Source organism: Pempheris klunzingeri, chromosome 10 (assembly GCF_042242105.1).
Source record: "Pempheris klunzingeri isolate RE-2024b chromosome 10, fPemKlu1.hap1, whole genome shotgun sequence".
Lineage (NCBI taxonomy): Eukaryota > Metazoa > Chordata > Actinopteri > Acropomatiformes > Pempheridae > Pempheris > Pempheris klunzingeri.
In genome coordinates, this window is record NC_092021.1 from 2,148,606 (window position 1) to 2,169,096 (window position 20,491).

Sequence of the window (20,491 nt, forward strand, 5' to 3'; positions counted from 1 at the left end):
TCCTCGTCATCCTCATCAGCACGCAAAGCAGAGCTGCAACGTGGGTTCAGCTGAGAGTGATGGGAGTGTGTGAAAGCTTCATCGCGTGTCCCCTTTGTGAACAGTGACTGTTGGCTTTGGGGGGGAACTGCTGTGTTTGTTTGTCCTCCACTGATTTCTGGTGGCGTCAGAAGGAGAAGTGGGATTGATCTTGAAGCAGCTGGCCGATGGCTTAGATGAGGTCGTTCCTCTGGAGTGGTTTATAGAGAGAAAGTTTGTATGCTCACATCAACTGTCACTGAGAGGGAGTTTCCTGGGCTTATTCTACCTAGATTTATCAAGCTGGTCTAATGTTTGAACCAGAAACAGTCAGAAGCAGAACTGAGAGGAAACAACAGAAAGGGAGAGGGTGCAGACAAATGATTGATGACAGATGACACTTCCAGTTAATTCAAATTAAAAGCCTACCAGGAACAGGGGACATTTTGTCATTTGATCTGCTGGAAGGCTTTTAATGTAAATCCTCTTTGATCAGTTTTTCCCCTGTGCAGAGCAGGTATGTAACGCCTGATGTTTCTCAAGTAACTGAAGCACCTTTTGGGATTCTTGAGACTACAAAGTAGTGTGGTGGATCTTACCTGCTGCTGTCAGAGCTGTAGCTACAGGTGCTGGTGACTCCACACACCATGTGATATATCTGGGGCTCTGGACAGAGGAGGACATGCCCCTGCAGCTTCCCATCTGTACACCGGAGCAGAGAAGTTTCCCAGTGACAGCAGCTTTGATGTTGTCTGAGTGATGAGAAAACAGCAACCGGCCATGGCAGTGAGTTCAGAGTCACTGACTCAAAGGATACAAAATTCCCCAAATGCTTTTATCTTCAGGCAGCTGGTCAACGGCAACAACAACATGTCAACTTGGTGAGATTTTTCTCTTTTAGAATTCGCTTGTCATCTTTCTTCCTATCTGGAGACGTGCAGGAAGTTTTATGAGCGTCTCCTGCGGTTCCACGTTGGTCATTCATAACGGGATCATAAAACAACTTAAAGGCCCTTGAAAGTCAAAGTCTCAAGCTTGAACATTATTGCCCCCATTTACACTCAGGAGCAACAGACCAGATAGTGTTCGACTTATGGACACTGATCGACTGACTAATTATGAAAAATATTCCCATACTGAAAAACATAACTATTTACAATAGTTTTACTTTTGGTAGTTGAAAGCTTTTAACAATTTTGGCAGTTACTCCTTTTCAAATCCACTACGGCCCTCCCAGTGTGGACACATTGTGTGCACATTATCACCAACACTTTCGAGAAGTATGGTGTAATGTTAGATCTGCGTATGCGTGATATCCTGGCCTCCTCCGGCAATTCGAAAGGCCCTGACTTCTGCTTTTGGTTTTTCATCTCAACCTGGGGCTGGATTTCAAGCTGCACTCATTGAAATATAACAGCAAAATTTCCTCTAAAACACAACGTAGAGATTGGGACTACATGCACAGTCCTGTCAGATATTAATTAAGTGGATATTAACTTGAATATGTATGAGAACATGATAGGTGCCTCTGGTAATGTGTCTCTGGTCCTATATGTTTCTAACTTGAATATAAACTTCAGCTTGCGCTCAGTCTGTCTCCGGTATTTCCCAGACACTATAATGTGGCAATGTTCATAAACATGAGCTGGTTTCACATCACAAAGTAGAGTCACAATGGACACGATGAAAGAATGATGTTAAACCGTAAAGATGCAGCTCAAGGAGCCTTCGATCAAACTGACAAACAACCCAGAGAAATCAATCAAGAGGTTAACAGATCATGAAATGTGGTTTTATTATTTGCATCTGCATTAGCCTCAGCTGTTTAATGCTAATTAATGAAATTCTATATGAATACCCCCGCCTCTTCATGACTTTGGAAGTGGAAATTTTCTGGAAGCTCTGAGTTCACACATTGTGATGTTGATGTTCACAGAAATGACGGAGGCCACAGAAGTTGATTATTCAGTGAATAATTTTTCTCAGTAATGGTTGTCAGAGGAAAATGTTGATAAAATTTGAAGTCAACATTTCTTGAATAGAAGCTAAGAATGACAAGAGAACAGCGAGGAATCTTTTGTTGCCTAGCAGCATAGCCTTGGAGCGGTGTTTTCAGGACACAACCACTTGAACGCCCAGCATGTCACATACACAACTTCCCATGTTGTAACCACGAGTTCTTGAGTTCCATTTGAAGGCAGCATGGCCAACACGGACATTGAACCTGCTAAACATCAACATGTTGCCATTGCAAGTATGTTGATGTTAGCAATTTAGCTCAAAGCTTTGAGTCTCACAGAGTTTTATAGCAGTGACTGTGACGGAAGCAATTAGTACATAGGAGTATTCTTTAATATGTAGATGAAGAACAAGAAAATTCTCTGTTGTGGGAATAGTAGATTTAGTAGATTTAGACAATCCAATATTGAATCAAGGGTGAAATTAAACTCACTTCCTGAAAATCACTCAATCATTCTGTATACAGTATCAACTTTATACCTGATTGAATCAATCAATCATTCTGTATACAATATCAACTTTATACCTGATTGAATCACTCAATCATTCTGTATACAATATCAACTTTATACCTGATTGAATCACTCAATCATTCTGTATACAGTATCAACTTTATACCTGATTGAATCAATCAATCATTCTGTATACAATATCAACTTTATACCTGATTGAATCACTCAATCATTCTGTATACAGTATCAACTTTATACCTGATTGAATCAATCAATCATTCTGTGTACAGTATCAACTTTATACCTGATTGAATCAATCATACAATCAATCCTTATTCATATCGCGGCAACTCATAACAAGACACTTCATTTAGAGCAGGTCAGGACCAAAATCGTTATTTAAGAGAGAGACCCAACGCATTCAAAAATAAGGACTCAACAATCCCCACATGAGCAGCAATCTGCAATATTGACGGAGAAAAACTCCCCTTTAACAGGAAGAAACCTCAGACAGAACCCGGCTCTGTTCTCAAGTTCTTGAGTTCCATTTGAAGGCAGCATGGCCAACACGGACATTGAACCTGCTAAACATCAACATGTTGCCATTGCAAGTATGTTGATGTTAGCATTTAACTCAAAGCTTTGAGTCTCACAGAGTTTTATAGCAGTGACTGTGACGGAAGCAATTAGTACATAGGAGTATGTTTAATATGTAGATGAAGAACAAGAAAATTCTCTGTTGTGGGAATAGATTTAGTAGATTTAGACAATCCAATATTGAATCAAGGGTGAAATTAAACTCACTTCCTGAAAATCACTCAATCATTCTGTGTACAGTATCAACTTTATACCTGATTGAATCACTCAATCATTCTGTATACAGTATCAACTTTATACCTGATTGAATCAATCAATCATTCTGTATACAGTATCAACTTTATACCTGATTGAATCAATCATACAATCAATCCTTATTCATATCGCGGCAATTCATAACAAGAGACTTCATTTAGAGCAGGTCAGGACCAAAATCGTTATTTAAGAGAGAGACCCAACACATTCAAAAATAAGGACTCAACAATCCCCACATGAGCAGCAATCTGCAATATTGACAGAGAAAAACTCCCCTTTAACAGGAAGAAACCTCAGACAGAACCCGGCTCTGTTGGGACGGGGATTTAAGACTGATTGTCCTGTCATTATTTGTTTCCCAAGGCTTAGACATGAGCAGAACATAGGAAGTTCTAACTGGTCCTTCACTAAAGAGCAGTTCAGTTTAACTCGTATTACTGACCCGAGATTCAGCTCTGTAAGTACTTTCAATAATGAGATATAACAAAAACAAAACCATGTGTGGTGTTTTTTTAAGTCTCAAATTGTGCAAGGAGGAAGGAGAAAAAAGCAGTAATTAATATTTCATTGCTAATATGCTAACACAGAAATGTGTTTAAAAAATGCAGACAGTAATACAAAAAACTTTTCAAAATTGTAATTTAACACTGAGGAAGCAGAACAGGTCCAAACACCAGTGTTGTTTTGTAGTCTGTCTTTATCCCAAAACCACCTGAGTTTTATTTTATTTTTTAAGGAGTAAAATTCGGTTAAAAATGTAAACGTAGATTTCTTGGTTTCACTTCAAGATGCTAATTCACTTAAAACACCCAACAGAGCTCTCTGTGCCAGTGCAGAAGTAGATTCTGACCGTGAATGATAATGTCTTTAAGTGTCAAGACGCTTCCTATTGCAGCAAAAGTGAAGTGCACTGATCTGGAGAACAGAACGACACGACCCAAAACACAAACAATAAAACTATGTAAAAAAAAAACTGAAAAACAAATCAAACTACTCACAATTTTGTGAACTCCCTAAGTGAAGCAGCAAGGAAACCTGTCAGAGGCTGAAGGGACTGAAGTGAGTCTTCATCCACCAAAAACTGTAGCAGAGAAAGGAAGAGCTGTGGGTGGTTATCAGCACTTCCTGTATTTAACAGTGGTTAGTACTTTCTGTTGCTGAGCATTCAGCAGTGTTTCTGCTGAGAGTCCAAAAAGCTCTTGTTGTACTACACGGCAGAGATCCCTGAACTCTCCCAAAACTCACCCGTCAAAAAGATGATGCCTTGTTATATTAAGTGTCCACTCAGACTGCCCTACATGCAAGAAAATGAGTTGGTGTCTCCCTGCCTTTAAATGGTTAAACAGCTTCACTTGCCATAGTTGTACTTGAAATCTGAATCACACAATAAAACAATTATCTCAAGCAAGGTTGGGAACTGCATTCTGGGTGGTCGAAAAGACAATAAAGGTGCTATGCAAGTATAGTTCATTTACCATTTATCTGTTTCACCATAAATACATCACTACTTTGTGTGTGCTGGTCTCTTTTTTTTTTCTTCTTATTTTTAAACACAGACAAAGCCACAGCAGAAGTTACATGTTCAAAGGTTTTAATGGTGCATCTCCCCAATCTAACACCCATAGATCCAGGCATACAGCTTTTGTTCAGCAGAAACATTTGCCACAGAGCGTCTCAGTTCTGCCAGCTGAAGGCTGTCACATCAGCTGGCAGCTGGGAGAGAAAGAAAGAGGAAGTTTAACTCAGAGTTGAAGTGTCAGTGGGTTTAATTTGCCTTTGTGTTTAACAGGAGCAAAATGTAGAAGCCACTCTGATTCAATTTGTCTGAAAGGAAACGTGTCCATGCGTGTCCAGAACACAGGCTGTATGCACGCTCAGTTACATACTTGGATTACAAGACGTTATATTGTAAAAATACACAAGAAGTCATCTCCCTTTAAAATTCCTTGAATTCTTGTTGTCTCTGTTTTTACACAGTGGAAGGCATCAGGAGAGCTCGGGGCCCAAAACCACCTTGAACCACTGCACTTGTAATGGAGGTGTAAAGTATAAAGTTGCTGCCTGGAAACAAATATCTGGTGCACAGACTGTACTGTTGTCACCAGGGGGCAGATTCCTACCCAACCTAGAAAAACTAAACCTTGAAAGGTTTTTGCAAAATGTGGACATTTTTTAGAAAGTGAGGACATTTTCTAAAAAGCTCAGGAGGAGAGGAGTTCTTTGGAAAGACAGGATTTCTTTTTGAATATGAGGACATATTTGTAAAGTGAGGACACTCTTGGAAAAATGTGGATATATTTGAAGGTGAGGAGTTTTTCAGAAAATGTGGACATTCTAATAAAATAGGGATATTTATTTGGAAAGTGAGGACATTATTTGGAAAAAATATCATTTTAGAAGAGTTTGTTCGATCTTCATGTTTTCCAAAGGCTGTCAGGGGGTTGAAACATGGTTTGGGGTTAAGTTTAGAATATAGGTTAACATTAGAGTCAGACCACAGGATGGACCGCCCATTATGTTGATGAAGGTCCTCACAAGTATACCAGTACAAAAGTGTTGGCACACATATTGTAATCAGTGTGGCAAGTTTTTCTGCTGACACAAGCTTGTTATGTAATCGGTTGACTCAGCACCCCCACTGCCCAAATGAGCTCTCTCACTATCACACACACACACACACACACACACACACACACACACACACACACACACACACACACACACACACACACACACACACACAGGCTAAATGAACATCAGATGGTAGCTGAACCCAGCAGTGCTTTTACTTGGTCCCCTGCCTCAGCCAGCCTGAGAGGTGTGAAGATTCTCTTGATTACTTCTAGAATAATACAATTGTAATAAAACGCAGCATTCACGCTCACACCTACGGGAAATTTAGAGTCACCAATTAACCTGCACTGGACTGTGACCAGAGTACCTGGAGGAAACCCACACAAGCACCTCAGGTTCAAACCTGGAGCCAGTGCTAACCACTGTACCACCGATTATGTTTCACTTTGGTTTCTGCTCCCTATTCATCACTGAGACTGCTCTGGTCAAGGTCACCACACACAGTAGACGTAGAAGGATTATGTAGGTATGAGTGGCATGGCTCTGGATCTGTGGAACAGTTCCCTCTGTGTTGGGTCACCTCCTGTTCACCCTTAACCCTTTAACCTTCTGCTCAACCACATGGTAGAGCACATTTTGACCCACTATATCTTATTGAAAACATGTTTTACTTACGACATCTCAACCGTTTGGTAGAGGCCAATATTTCAAAAAATGTGGGGTCTGTTCATAAAAAAACATTGATTTTTGTAATTAGTGCCCCAAGGAAATAAAATATATAAAGAATAAATGTTTTCATTGCTTTTTTCTTGGTGAGGAGGTTAAAGGGTTAAGGCAAATCCTGCATAGACATCAACCAATGCCATGACATCCATTTCTATTGCCATGCTGCTAACACATAACTGTAGGTCCCATTGAAAGGAGGCCTGTGAGCGGATGTTATTTTCAACTCCAACATGTCTTTTAATGCTCTGGTGATTAAGGTGGAGCAATCTCTATCTTAGACAGCGTACCAGTATCAGGTCATTCCTCTCCCCTGTAGACTTAAAAAAGTTCACCCATGCTTTTATCTCTCTCAGACTTGACTACTGCAATGCACTTTATTCTGGAGTCAGCAGGCAAAATATCTAGAGGCTGCAGTTGATACAAAACACTACTTACAGGCTCTTAGCACGTACTCAGCTGTTGGTGTCCTTGATATTCCTGTCCATACTTGTACATTTCACATTTTATTTTATGATACATAGTGTAAATATTCCGTAATGTAAATATTTATTTATCATCACAACACATATTTATTTTGCTATTGCTTTATTTTCCAATGTTGCTTTTATTCACTCTTTCTTGTCTATTGTTGCTGCTGTAACATGTAAATTTCCCCCTATGGGGGATCAATAAAAGAAGTCTAAGTCTAAGTGTTGCTGTGCTTTTATGGGGTTTTTTTTATTTAATTGTTATCTGTTTTTATTGAAAAGCACTTTGTGTCTTGTTTTTGAAAGGTGCTATATAAATAAAGTTATTATCATTATCGTTACTTCAAAGTATTAACCTTTATCGTACATGTCATTTGTTGTTTGTCAGAAAAAAACAAGGCGTCGATAATCATACAGCACCAAACTGTGCCACCAAAAGTCTGGCAAGGTTTCTAATTTTCCTTATTCTTTGATTAGATAATTCCTCATTTAAATAAAACAGTGTCATAATGAATATAGAAACAGGTGTGTATCATATTATATTTAAATGGTATCTGTATGAAAGCTGCTGTAGAGATGAAGTTGAGTTGAGTGGATTGTACATTTTTAAAGCTCACTTATAGGCAGGTCTGGATATCTGGTCTTCTGCACCATCTACTGTACGGTGCCCATTTTTCTGTAGCCACATCAGCACTGACGACAGCGTCGGTCTGTTGCTTGGTGCAGACTGAACACATTCATGGTCCCTGGAGGATAAAGCTCTCTGACTTGTGTAGTTTGCAGGGCCACCCCCTGGACGGACGGATTCCTTCTCGTATTTGACAATCCCCCGTCTTCCTCGACCACCACTATGAGGCTGATATCTGAGTGAAAGGTCCAAACAACTACTGGATGGATTTCCCTTAAACGTTGGTACAGACTTTTATGATCTCCACAGGATGAACTGTAGTCACTTTGGTGGTTCTTAAAGCGGTCAACGATCACATGACTACTTGATACAGTAGCTTTAACCCTTTAACGTCCTCACCAAGAAAAAAGCAATGAAAAAATGTATTCTTTATATATTTTATTTCCTTGGGGCACTAATTACAAAAATCAATGTTTTTTTATGAACAGACCCCACATTTTTTGAAATATTGGCCTCTACCAAACGGTTGAGATGTCGTAAGTAAAACATGTTTTCAATAAGATATAGTGAGTCAAAATGTGCTCTACCATATGGTTGAGCAGAAGGTTAAAGGGTTCTTTAAACTTCGATCCCGTTTTATATATTTGATGTCTAAATGAGTGGTGGGAACAAGAAGTTTTGGAAGTGGTCCAGTAGATCGCCTCAACTGGCAAAACATAATCCTTTCATGCAACGGCACCTGATCACAGCACATCTACTGCATCTGAACACGGTTTGCTAAAAGTGCTTGTTTTTACCACTCACAGGCTCAGATTGTTGTTCAAAGTGTCTGACAACAGCAGTATTCCAACGCTTTTTGCATCTACCAGCCACTTAGACGGCAACATACACTACTCACAAAAAGTTAGGGATATTCGACTTTCAGGTGAAATATATGGAAAATGTAAAAAGTGAATGCTACAGTGATATTATATCATGAAAGTAGGACATTTAAGTAGAAGCATGCACTGGTCATTTTATTCATCTTAAACAATGTATTTGAAGAAAATCTACCAACAGTGGTAGGTATACCACAACAAAACATGTTCAGTGTCTCAATAAATTGGGACGTGGCCAAAGGACGTCCACTCCTCTCCTTTCTGTGACTCTTCCAGTCTCTGTATCACTGTTCCAACCTCCTGATGACACTCTGTGACCCTCTAAGCTCAGTGAACACCTCCGTCTGAGGACTTCCTGTTTGAAGCCTCCAGTGTTGAGGTGCTGCTGATCAACTGTTAGGTGTCGTCTTGGTCTCATGATGTCAGAATGTGAACAGCAGGATGAGGAGGACTGTTTAAATACCAATTCTACCTGAAGCAGGAAATGTATTGGTGGATTCATGGATCAAACCTGTTGTGAATGTTGCTGTGAAGCTTCTTGTTAGAGAACAGCAGCTGGTGCAGAAAGTACTGAAACACTGAACAGTTGGACATGTGCATTCAAAGGTTTAGAGAAGGTCACATTAAGTTCACCTGGAAAGGTTAGAATGCATTTTAGGTTCATCCTGAAGTTTCACCCGAAAGCTGAATATCCCTAACTTTCTGTGAGTAGTGTATGTACAAAGAGAGGAACCGGGTTCAAAAATACCAGACTTCTCCTTTAGGCAGGTTTACTGCTGAGAAAAAGAATGCTAAGGTCCTCCACGCCCACATGTGTTCTCAGTTATTGTGGTTGATTAGGCCTCTGCTCAGGAGGGCAGTGTTCTGGCAGCTAACAAACACAGAGGAAAATGTCAAATCAAACACTGCCTACATATACCCCCACAGTGCCGAGGAGAGCTCTGATCAGCCAGAGGAAGTGAATCACCTGAGCTTCCTGTAGACGCAGGAAAACATTCGCTTTACTTTTTAAGATATTTACTTGAAAAACAAACATTGTCAGAAACACAATGCAGATGAGTTAGGTTTACTATCATTTCAGTTGTTGATCCACAACACACAGTTGTTTGCCCTGATGGCGGAAGGAGTGAAAGATCCTGTTGTTCTACTTTAACTGAAAGGAACTGGGAATTTCCCCAAATTCCTTTAAAGAGAAAGCATTAGAGAACAGCTCGTCCCTGACGGAGAGGGGCAGGGATGGTTTGAACCAGAGTCCTCTGGCTGAACGAATAAAATCTGTATTAGTCCCACAATACAAAGGTAGTGTGAGCATTTCATTATTTGTAACATGACCTCCAAAATGTTCCCACAGCCTCGAGTGGGCCACCTAAGATTTTCTGTTTAGAGTCAGCAGGCACATTGAAATATAGTGTCACACATTCAGCTGTTTGATGGCTTATGGGTTTATCACGGTGACCCACACTGAGTCTATCTAACTCTACATGCAGCGTGCGGCGATCCAGCAATGCCTCCAGCAGATGTCGCTGTCCGCTGACTGTCACGGAGCCGCAGTGAGTGCGCAGCCGCAGTGAGTGAGCTGCGTCAAGGCAACAAATGCGGAGTGAGACCGGAAGCATTCCGTTAACTATTGAATGGGTCCCAAACAAAAGTGCGTCGATTTTCATTTGTGAGAAACACTCAAATGTGAAAAAGTGGAAAGTTACAACTGAGGCTATCCACCCACACAGCTGCAGCATGTTACTGATCATTTTCAGTTTTCTCAAGCAGGATCCATAACTTTTATTATTATTATTATTATTATTGCTCACAAGGGAGTCTATTAGTTGACTCCAATCATGGTGCCAACAAGTGACTTACATTGTTTTCAACATTCATTATATGAGACGATCACTGCTTTGTTATCATGCAAATGAGAGAGAGCAACTGTAATTGTAATTGCAATTAAAAAATAAAAAAGTCTGTTCTACCTATGAAGGTAAATATTCATCCATCCAATCCCAGTTGACATTGGGCGAGAGGTGGGGTGCACCCTGGACCTGAACCACAGGGCCGATATCTGATATATATCTATCCATCTATACACACACATATATATATATATATATATATATATATATGTGTGTGTGTGTGTGTGTGTGTGTGTGTGTGTGTGTGTGTATATATATATATATATATATATATACATACACTACTCAAAGAAAGTTAGGGATACTCAGCTTTCAGGTGAAATCTCAGGATGAACCTAAAATGCATTCTAACCTTTCCAGGTGAACTTAATGTGACCTTCTCTAAACCTTTGAATGCACATGTCCAACTGTTCAGTGTCTCAGTACTTTCTGCACCAGCTGCTGTTCTCTAACAAGAAGCTTAACAGCAACATTCACAACAGGTTTGATCCATGAATCCACCAATACATTTCCTGCTTCAGTTAGAATTGGTATTTAAACAGTCCTCCTCATCCTGCTGTTCACATTCTGACATCATGAGACCAAGACGACACCTAACAGTTGATCAGCAGCACCTCAACACTGGAGGCTTCAAACAGGAAGTCCTCAGACGGAGGTGTTCACTGAGCTTAGAGGGTCACAGAGTGTCATCAGGAGGTTGGAACAGTGATACAGAGACTGGAAGAGTCACAGAAAGGAGAGGAGTGGACGTCCTTTGGCCACATCCCAATTTATTGAGACACTGAAAATGTTTTGTTGTAGTATACCTACCACTGTTGGTAGATTTTCTTCAAATACATTGTTTAAGATGAAGAAATCACCATTGCATGCTTCTACTTAAATGCCCTACTTTCATGATATAATATCACTGTAGCATTCACTTTTTACATTTTCCATATATTTCACCTGAAAGTCGAATATCCCTAACTTTTTGTGAGTAGTGTATATACATAATACATTACATTTACAGACCAGTCAACAGACATTCTGAATGCTGTTTTGTGATTTGTGAAATTATTCTGATTTATATCCTGTATCAGAATTTGAAACTTATGTGAAAATTAATTCATCTTTGAGAATTATTAAATAAGCCAAAAGAAGGGGGAGTATGCTGACAGTATTTTATTTTGAAAGTTGCCCACCGGATGCTGCACCGCTGTAGCGTCTCGTCGCTTCACGTACCGCGCGGACAGGGAGGCGGTCGCGGCGGCGGTGATCCTAGCAGGAAAGTGAGCGCGCGGTACGGCACAGCACGGCACAGCACGGCACGGCGCGCTGGGGAAGTCGGTGTTCCGCTGTCTGCCTGAACGCTAGCTAGCCCTGCTCCTCTCTCTCTCTCTGGGATATAACCGACACACACACACGGCCGGAGAACCGCGGACAGGGGAAACACTATGGCGACGTTGGGACCGGAGTCGGCTCGCCCTCCTCTTTCCCAGCTCGGTTCTTCTTCGTCGATCCAGACTCACGTCGGCAGCGCCAACCTGCCTCCCAACCGGGGCTTGGAGCGGGCGCTGGAGGAGGCGGCGGTCAGCGGCGTCCTTAACCTAAGCTCCCGAAAACTGAAGGAGTTTCCCCGGACGGCCGCCAAACATGATCTGACGGACACGGTGGAAGCAGGTAGGGGCTTCTCTCCGGTCACCGGTGCTGGCCGTGTGCTCAGTGAGCCACACCGGGAGTCGAACACGCAGCCCTGGAGCTGTCGGTAGATGCTCTGTGTGTGTGTGTTGGATATTTGACTCTGTACATCCCAAAGTTTTGCCTCAGCTGGCCCGGATGTGACCCCATCATTCAGTAGTATTGGTGGCCAGTTGAGTCCTGTCAATGCACACATGTACACACACACACACACACACACACACACACACACACACACACACACACACACACACACACACACACACGATGACACTCATGCAAAAGGTCCTCAAGCTTGCAGTAAATGTCCACAGGATCTGACTGATGAGTGGGCCTGCAGTGGAATTCCCCAGCACTTCCTTCTAATCCATTTAGAGCAGTAAACATGGAGAAGAGGGGGAATCTGGGCAGTCACAGGGAGGTTCTGTGCAGAGTTTAGCTTGCACACATGCTGGTAAAGGAGAGGAGGGTGTGTGGCTCAGGGGCTGCCTACTGGGTGACACCAACTATTGGCTGATAATCAGATTAGTTAGTTTAAAGACTAGTATTCTGATCATCAGCTAATTGTTAAAGTCCCCTTTTTCAAGCCAAAACGCCAAATATTTCATTGGTCTAGCTTCTTAGAATAAATTTGATATTTTGGGTTTTGGACTTATTGTGGGACAAACCAAGACATTTGATGACGCCACATTAGGATACTGTGACGGTCATTTTCACTGTTTTGTAAAGTTTTATAGACCAAACAATAGTTAATTGATTGAGAAAGTAATTAATCGCTAACAAAGGGAATCATTAGATGTAGCTCTAGTATCACACTTTAACGAGTCAGTTCAACTAAACGAGATCACAATCAAGTTTTCTTTCTCATCTCTAGTGGTATTTGTCCATGCAGGTAGTTTTGGTTCAATGTGTCCAGATTTTGAGATAATACAGTGGATGAAGGACTGTTTCTTCTTTATGAAAATGAATGAATGGATTACCGAGCTTAACAGGGACACTATTCCAGGAATAAGATGCTGCAGGAGACTTTTTTTCTTTAGCTTTTCAGTGCGTTTAGTTCGATTAGCCTCCGCTGTTTTGGGCTCAGCATGTAAAACCGAACCCCTCTATTTATGCGGATGAAGTCTTCCCTTCACAGCAGCATGAATATGAAGGTCACTTGGAAAGTCTCAGTGATGTTGCGTTGCTCTAACTTTGTTTATATGCACTAAAAAAGAAATGTGGCTTACATAACCACAGTGGATGAGAAACACACAGGCAGCAGCATGAAGTTAAACGGTGGAAGCAGCACTGAAGGGAGGGAGGGAGGGAGGGAGGGAGGGAGGGAGGGTATGGTGGCTGAACAGCCTTTCAGCACACTGGTACAGGGATTCAACCTGCTGTGAGCGGATGTCTAAAAAGAGTTGATCACATGTCATTTGTCTGTAATGTGACAGTATGATGCTGTGCAGTTTGAGGGTGTTTTGTAAGTTTTGTTTCCAGGTGAGAAGATTTAGTCTCCGACTTGGTCTAGTACAGATTTTTTCAGAACACTCCACCATAAGACCCCAATAATGACCCCAAATGAGCTTCTTAAAGCAAGGTTCATGGTACAGTTGTATGTTTTTGGGCTGTAACCAATAATTACTTTCACTGTTAGATCTGCTGCAGGCACCACAGGATGCTGTATATTCGTGAAAATACTTAATAGTGCATGTTTTAGATAATGAAATGTAAGAAGTTGGAGAAAGCCTAATTGATTTAAGTGTATTTAATTTACCACAGCCATATGGTTCTGGAAAAGCAGGAAAATATGCATTGAAAACATTTGAAGAGCCCTTGAATTTGATTTTTAGAACTGGTGCAGAAAGTGCAGGATGCTTGTAATGCCTCATTTTGTCCAAGGAACAGTCGAAAACCTAATGATATTCACCTTACAGTTGATAAAACAGGAAACCAAGAAAGTTTAATGTTTTCGCTGGAATGAAGATGAGTTGTGAATTTTCCGTCCATCATCTTACCGATTATTCAACTAATCATCTCAGCAGTAGTGGCAGTGAATCCAAACCCCCCAGACTTATTTTGAGGTCTTTGAAATTTGAGCCCTGTTGCGTTCTGCTTTCAACAAACAAGGAACTGTGTCTCTACCCACAATGCCTTGTGTTATAGGGTTGTTTCCTGTAGTTTGTTGAGATTTCATTTTCACTCCTTATGTAACAAACACCATCACATTTTCGTTGTTAGCAGACCTGGAGTTTAATTTCCTGAGAGTTCGTGGAAGGGATGAGTCTTGCTTTTCCATTATTCGTACAGGCATTAAATTATCAAAAATCAAATTGTTTATGCAACTATTGTCAAAAAAAAAAAAAAGATTTTCCAGGGTTTTTACCAGTGCTTGGTAGTACACCCATCTAGGACTTCGGCGAAAAATGTTTGAACAGTTCACTGTGAAAATCAAATTGCATTTTTGCTTGAAATGCCCATCTCTGGTTTGTGGCAGTTTTGCAGATGCTCTATTTGACTGTCGCTCATTGGTTTGTGAGTTCAGTGTAAGACAGTAGACATGCCTCTGACTCTGGCCAGACTCCAGCAGTTAGACCTTTCCCATTAAAATTCTCATGGAGCAGATGGCAAATCTCAAGCTGCTGTTTCCACTCCTTCTTGTGCACTATTGCAGGTGGGAAATAAAACCAGCTCAGCATCAGGTCTGGCTGAGCAGCAGGAGCTTTCAGATGAACTCAGCTGCGCATGTGTACATCATCAGAGTTAGTGGAGTAGCTCGCTGAATTAAAAACATGCAGCGAAGCAGAATTCTGCAGACCTGAGGGCAATTAAGATTATGAATCTGACCTACAGACTCTTATGTTCAGGTGTTTTGTTCAAACAGGCTTGTCTGGACAAAACAACAGAAGAAATAAGGCGTGAAGAGTGAACATGTCATTACTGAAAGGATCATCTATCTCCTTATTCATTAATCAGCTCATTACCATACTGCTCTGATGGTCGTGAACAGTTGTGTTGAAGGTTGAGTCTCTGATCACACGAGCTGTGAGCAACCCTCATGAAATGAAATCAGATGAGAAAGAACAGAGTGAGTCACTGTGACGTAAGAACACGTGGTGCGCACACACACACACACACACACACACACACACTTGGCAGATGCACCCCATGCATGCACATGTACTTACACACAGTTGAAAATGCAAGCGCACACACACACACACGTTGATCCAGCCTAGTTTCATATCAGCCACCACACAAGCCTCAACTTGTAACGAAACAGTCATGAGCTGTTTTCCTAAAACTTCCTGTAACTCCCATTCGACTTCTGTTGTGTGATGATGGAAAACCATATAGAAACCAGACATTTCTATTAGCTTCATGTGTTAATGTGAGGAAGGGGACAGCCTCCTCATCGCTTCACACAGATCTGATGTTTTTAGCTCTTCACTTCATGTGCATCAGCATTTCTTCACCAAGTCCATTGGGCTCTAACTGTCCTCAGGACAATTCACAGATTAATATGCAATTGTGTATAATCATGTTAATTGTATATTTTTTGTGAGATAGTAAAGTTTGGGGAAATTCGTGGTAATGATGGAGAAACCTGAAAGGGGGTGATTGGGAGGAACCAGACCTGATCTGAACCAGAGTGGTGCTTTGTTATTGGACTTGTTTAGCCATAATGAACCCCATGTTCAAGCCTAGGTTGGTTCATAAGTGTACATGGTACGAGACCACCTAAGGCCAAAGATCTGTGATTGACTTTGTCTGCGACCGTATGTCTTGGACGCTCGACTGAAGAGAGGAGCAGAGCTGTCAACTGATCACCACCTGAGATTCACCCTGAGATACTGAAGACTCTGGACAATGTTGGGTTGTCGTGGTTGACATGCCTCTGAAGTGTCACATGAAGGTTGGGGACAGTACCTGTGGATTGGCAGTCCCCATTTTCAAATAAGGGGACTGGAGGATGTGCTCGAGTTATCGGGGTATCACAGTGCTCAGCCTCCCCAGGAAAGTCCACTCCAGGGTGCTGAAAAGGAGCCCGATTGTCGAACCTCGGATTCAAGAGGAACACTGTTGGTTGTGTCCCGGTCCTGGATCAGTGGACCAACTCTTTACCCTTTCGGAGCGCGAGATGAACAAACAGATTGGTGCGGCGTCAGCAGTAATGTGGGTGCTGTGCCGGTTCATTGTGGTGAAGGCAGAGCTGAGCCGGAAGGCGAAGCGCTCGATTTACCAGTCGATCTACGTCCCAACCCTCACCTGTGGTCATGAGCTCTGGGTGATGACAGAAAGAACAAGATCGCGGACACAAGCGGCTGAAATCAGTTTCCTCTGTAGGGTGTCTAGGCTCAGCCTTAGAGATAGGGTGAGGAGCTCGGACATCCGGGAGGGGCTCAGAGTAGAGCTGCTGCTCCTCCACATCGAAAGGAGCCAGTTGAGGTGGTTCAGGCATCTGGTCAGGATGCCTCCTGGGTGCCTCCCTTTGGAGGTTTAACGAGCACGCCCCACCGGGAGGAGGCCCCGGGGCAGACCCAGAACTTGCTAGAGGGATGATATATCTCGTCTTGGCCAGGGAATGCTTCGGGATCCAGGAGGAGTTGGAAAGCATTGCTTGGGAGAATCATGTCTGGAGTGCCCTGCTTAACCTGTTGCCACTATCGACCCAACCCCGGACAAATGGAAGATAATGGATGGATAAAAGTAAACAGTGCAGAGACCAGGCCTTAGTTTTACCCAGTATATTTATCCAGGTAATTCAGTGATTCTGCTGTGTCATAGTGGAGACACTATTTTTCTCTGTTTTATATCTTTAGAAACTGAATTTCTTTGGGGTTTTGGACTGCTGTTTGGACAAAACAGGACATTTGAAGACGTCATCTTGGGCTCTGAGATCCGTTTCTTCACTGCAGTCTGACATTTTACGAACTAATCAGTTGATTAAAAAGTAACAGCTACAGAAATGGTAGCTATAGAAGTTTTTTATTTCTATTACTGCTTGTGTGACGGGACTCCTAGAAGTTATCTGTTGATAAGAGAATCAAATACTGATGAGTGATCTGGAGGAAGCACTGAGTAATTGGAATTGTGGGGGGTTTTAAGTTGGTGCTTATCATCTTAGTCCAGGAAGAGGAATATGAAGGAAGGTGGTTTCCATACCAAACCAACCTGTCAGTCTGCTCTCACTTGGCCTATATGGAGGTATCAACTGCAAGTGCCTGACTGTGACTGTGCATGTGTGTGTGTGAAGGTGGTGTCCTGTATCTGCCAACCTAATGAGGTTTTAAAGGAAAATGTGATTTCATTTTGAGGAATAATTTAGTTTGGTTTGACCTGCTATAATACTAATAATTACGTTCCCACTGAGCACTGAGTACTCAGGGTTTTTTTTTGATAATACCTGAGTTTAGAAACAGGAAGGTGTAGTTAGGTCATTTACATACCAAAGCAGCTGGTCAGTCTGAGCCCAGCCAAGACTTTTTATTTACTTGGTCCATTTCTTCAAGCCCAAGTTCACATATTCAAATGTCTTGTTTTGTCTGAGCAACAATCCAAAACCTAAACCTTTAGAATAGGGTTTCTAATATTTTTTCTTTACACAATTATAGGGTAGTAACTATTCTTTTCGTAACTGATTAATATTTTGGTGTATGAAATATTAGAACATATTTTTAAAAAGCCAAAAGAGAGTTTTCTAGAGCCCAAAGTGATGTCTTCAAATGTTTGAATCTTCAAATGTCACTGCCAAATTCCACAAGGGCACATAAGATCCAAGCACACAACTCTCACATCCACACTTATTATTTTTGCAGCTCATCATTATAGCTGCGAGGTAGCTGCAAGGAGACAACCACGCTTTGAGTGCATGCACAACCAAATACCTTGTTGGCCACTGTTGTATGTTGCTGCTATGAGTCTGCTCATCCACCATGTGGGGAGTGGTCAAGATCCACTACTAAACAAATACTGCTACTACAAAATACTACAAAATCGACCCTAGTACGTGAATTCCAACATGTAACCAGCATCATGTTCAGTTACTCATGTTAATAATAAACCAAATTTCATGAAAATTGGACCAGAATGAATGAGTTACAGTTAATTTTGTAGTAGTGTGTTCGTCTCTCAATACTTGCTAATAGGTGGACCTTGACAGCCGCGATATGGAGGACGGACAGACATCTAGCACCGACATACAGTAGCAGTGCACACTCAAAGCACGGGCTTCCACTCACAAGCAACAATATTTGCAGCACCAGCAGAGAGAGAGTGCACACTGGTGCTACAGAAGCCCTTGCAATCATATGTGGTGGCAGTTGCTTGAGCTTCTCTTTATACAGTCATGTGGATATCATTAGTGCTCATGGATTTTGGCAGTGCTGTGCTGTCACACTACTACTACTTGTTTCAGCTCTGGTTTTATGTATGTTAAGTTTGGGTTTGTGTGTCTCATCAGTTTTGTTTTAAGATGCATGATATTCAGCTCTTGTACTTTCTGTTCTTGTGCTGTTACTGCTACACATACTGCTACTTGGAGACGGAAAGTAATACAGAAACACAACTGGCCACCTGAATTCTCCTGAATTCTGTTCTACGGTGACATAATTGACTGCTTATTGTGTGTGTCTGTGTGTGTCTCCAAATGTGTTCAGCAGCCCACATTCCCAGCTCCAGACAATACACATTTCTGCAGTGTTTGGCAGTTTTTTAGTGGACACACACACACACACACACACACACACATACACATACACATACACACACACACACACACACACACACACACACAGACAGGATGTTGTTTCTGTCAATGTGACTCATACAAACATACAGTATAAAGCTGAACTCTGTGTGTGTGTGTGTGTTAGAACCACACAGAGAGAGATTACATAAGATTACATGACTGTGATTCACATTATAACCATCTGCAGGATTTTTTCGGATCTAGCTGACCTCCATCTCTGCCCACATCAGTCACACAGATAAAAATAGATTTCTTACCAGAATTTGCTTCTAAAACAAACATTTTTCATCCTCCCACATGCTCTAACTGTCTACTTCCTCTGTCCTTCCATGTTATCTCTTTTCTTGTCTTTGATTTTTATCAATAAAATGATTGATAGTCCAGACTGCACTCATCACAGTAGTCTTGGCTTGTTACTCGGTCACTGTGGATCTGGCTGTTACTTTCCTTCAGTTGTCTTGCGGTGCATTCTCAGTTTATGTAGGCGGCTTTGTTCAGTGTTAAAACAAATAATCTGCAAGAATGAAAGTAATACGTGTGAAGATTTCATGCTGTTATCAGCATCAGCATCGGTCAGACAAAACAAGTCATGAATTTGTCTCGCTGGACTTTTCCCACATTCTAGACTGAAATTGACAGCTGTGTGTTTGTTGGTGATGATGTGACGTTGTGAAAAATGTTTTGACATGGCAGTTTCTTGTGGAAGTGCAGCAGGGGTTCAAGAGGGATGCAGGACATGTTGGGATGATATGATGTATTTTTTTGATGTGTATGGATAAGGCTTGCTGTGGTAGTTGGTGTTACCAATGCTACTCTTAGTTTATTTCTTGAAGGCTTTGTTGTTACTTTTGTGAATAACTTTATGAAAAAAGTGTCATCAACACTTGAATAGACACTACAATTATGAAGTGAAACTGTCTTCTCCATACATCAACACAGAGCAGCAGGGGTCAGATGTCACTTATCACATGATGTGAGTGAGGGGAGTTAGCCGACAAGATGATGCTGCAGGATTTAGAGTCAAAGCAAAAAGTAAGTGTTTTGCATTCAAGGGGAACATCTAAAGATCTGTACGCTATTTTCTTGAGTTGCCTTTTAGCGAAGGTTCTGGGTGAATTTGAGTTCTCTCTGGTAAACCGTTATGTCTCGGGCCCTTATTGTGAAGGGCCCTAGACATAACGTAACATAATTTTGTCAGTGGTAATTGGAGTAATAATAGGCTCTTTGAAGATGAGCTGCACTTTGCCTGGAAAGTGGACGAGATCAGGCAGCAGCAGCAGGGTATGGAGACAAATAACATGATACAGGAAGTCACAGAGATATGTACATTCTGTAGGATTCATCTGTAGCCCAGGTATTTGTAGACCATGTTATCTATTTCTGACGTTACCATGTATGCTTTCCTTCAATTGTCCAAGAAAAAGGCTAACCAATGAATTTACCAGAACTGTTTTGATTTTTTTTTTTCGACCACGCATTTACTGTGACATATAGCCAGAGAATAATGGCTGCTGTGCACGCACTTAATTAGTTAACTAAATTCAAGAGTGAATTAGAGCG

General features: G+C 41.5%; 1 protein-coding gene across 1 annotated transcript in view; it reads left to right on the plus strand.

Moving 5' to 3' along the window:
* Nucleotides 1-11,954: 11,954 nt before the first annotated feature.
* Nucleotides 11,955-20,491, plus strand: part of lrch1 (leucine-rich repeats and calponin homology (CH) domain containing 1) — a 77,257-nt gene continuing 68,720 nt past the window's right edge. The window contains exon 1 of the mRNA XM_070838539.1: nt 11,955-12,180. Within this exon, the coding sequence (XP_070694640.1) occupies nt 11,955-12,180 (226 nt within the window). The remainder of the gene's footprint in view (nt 12,181-20,491) is intronic.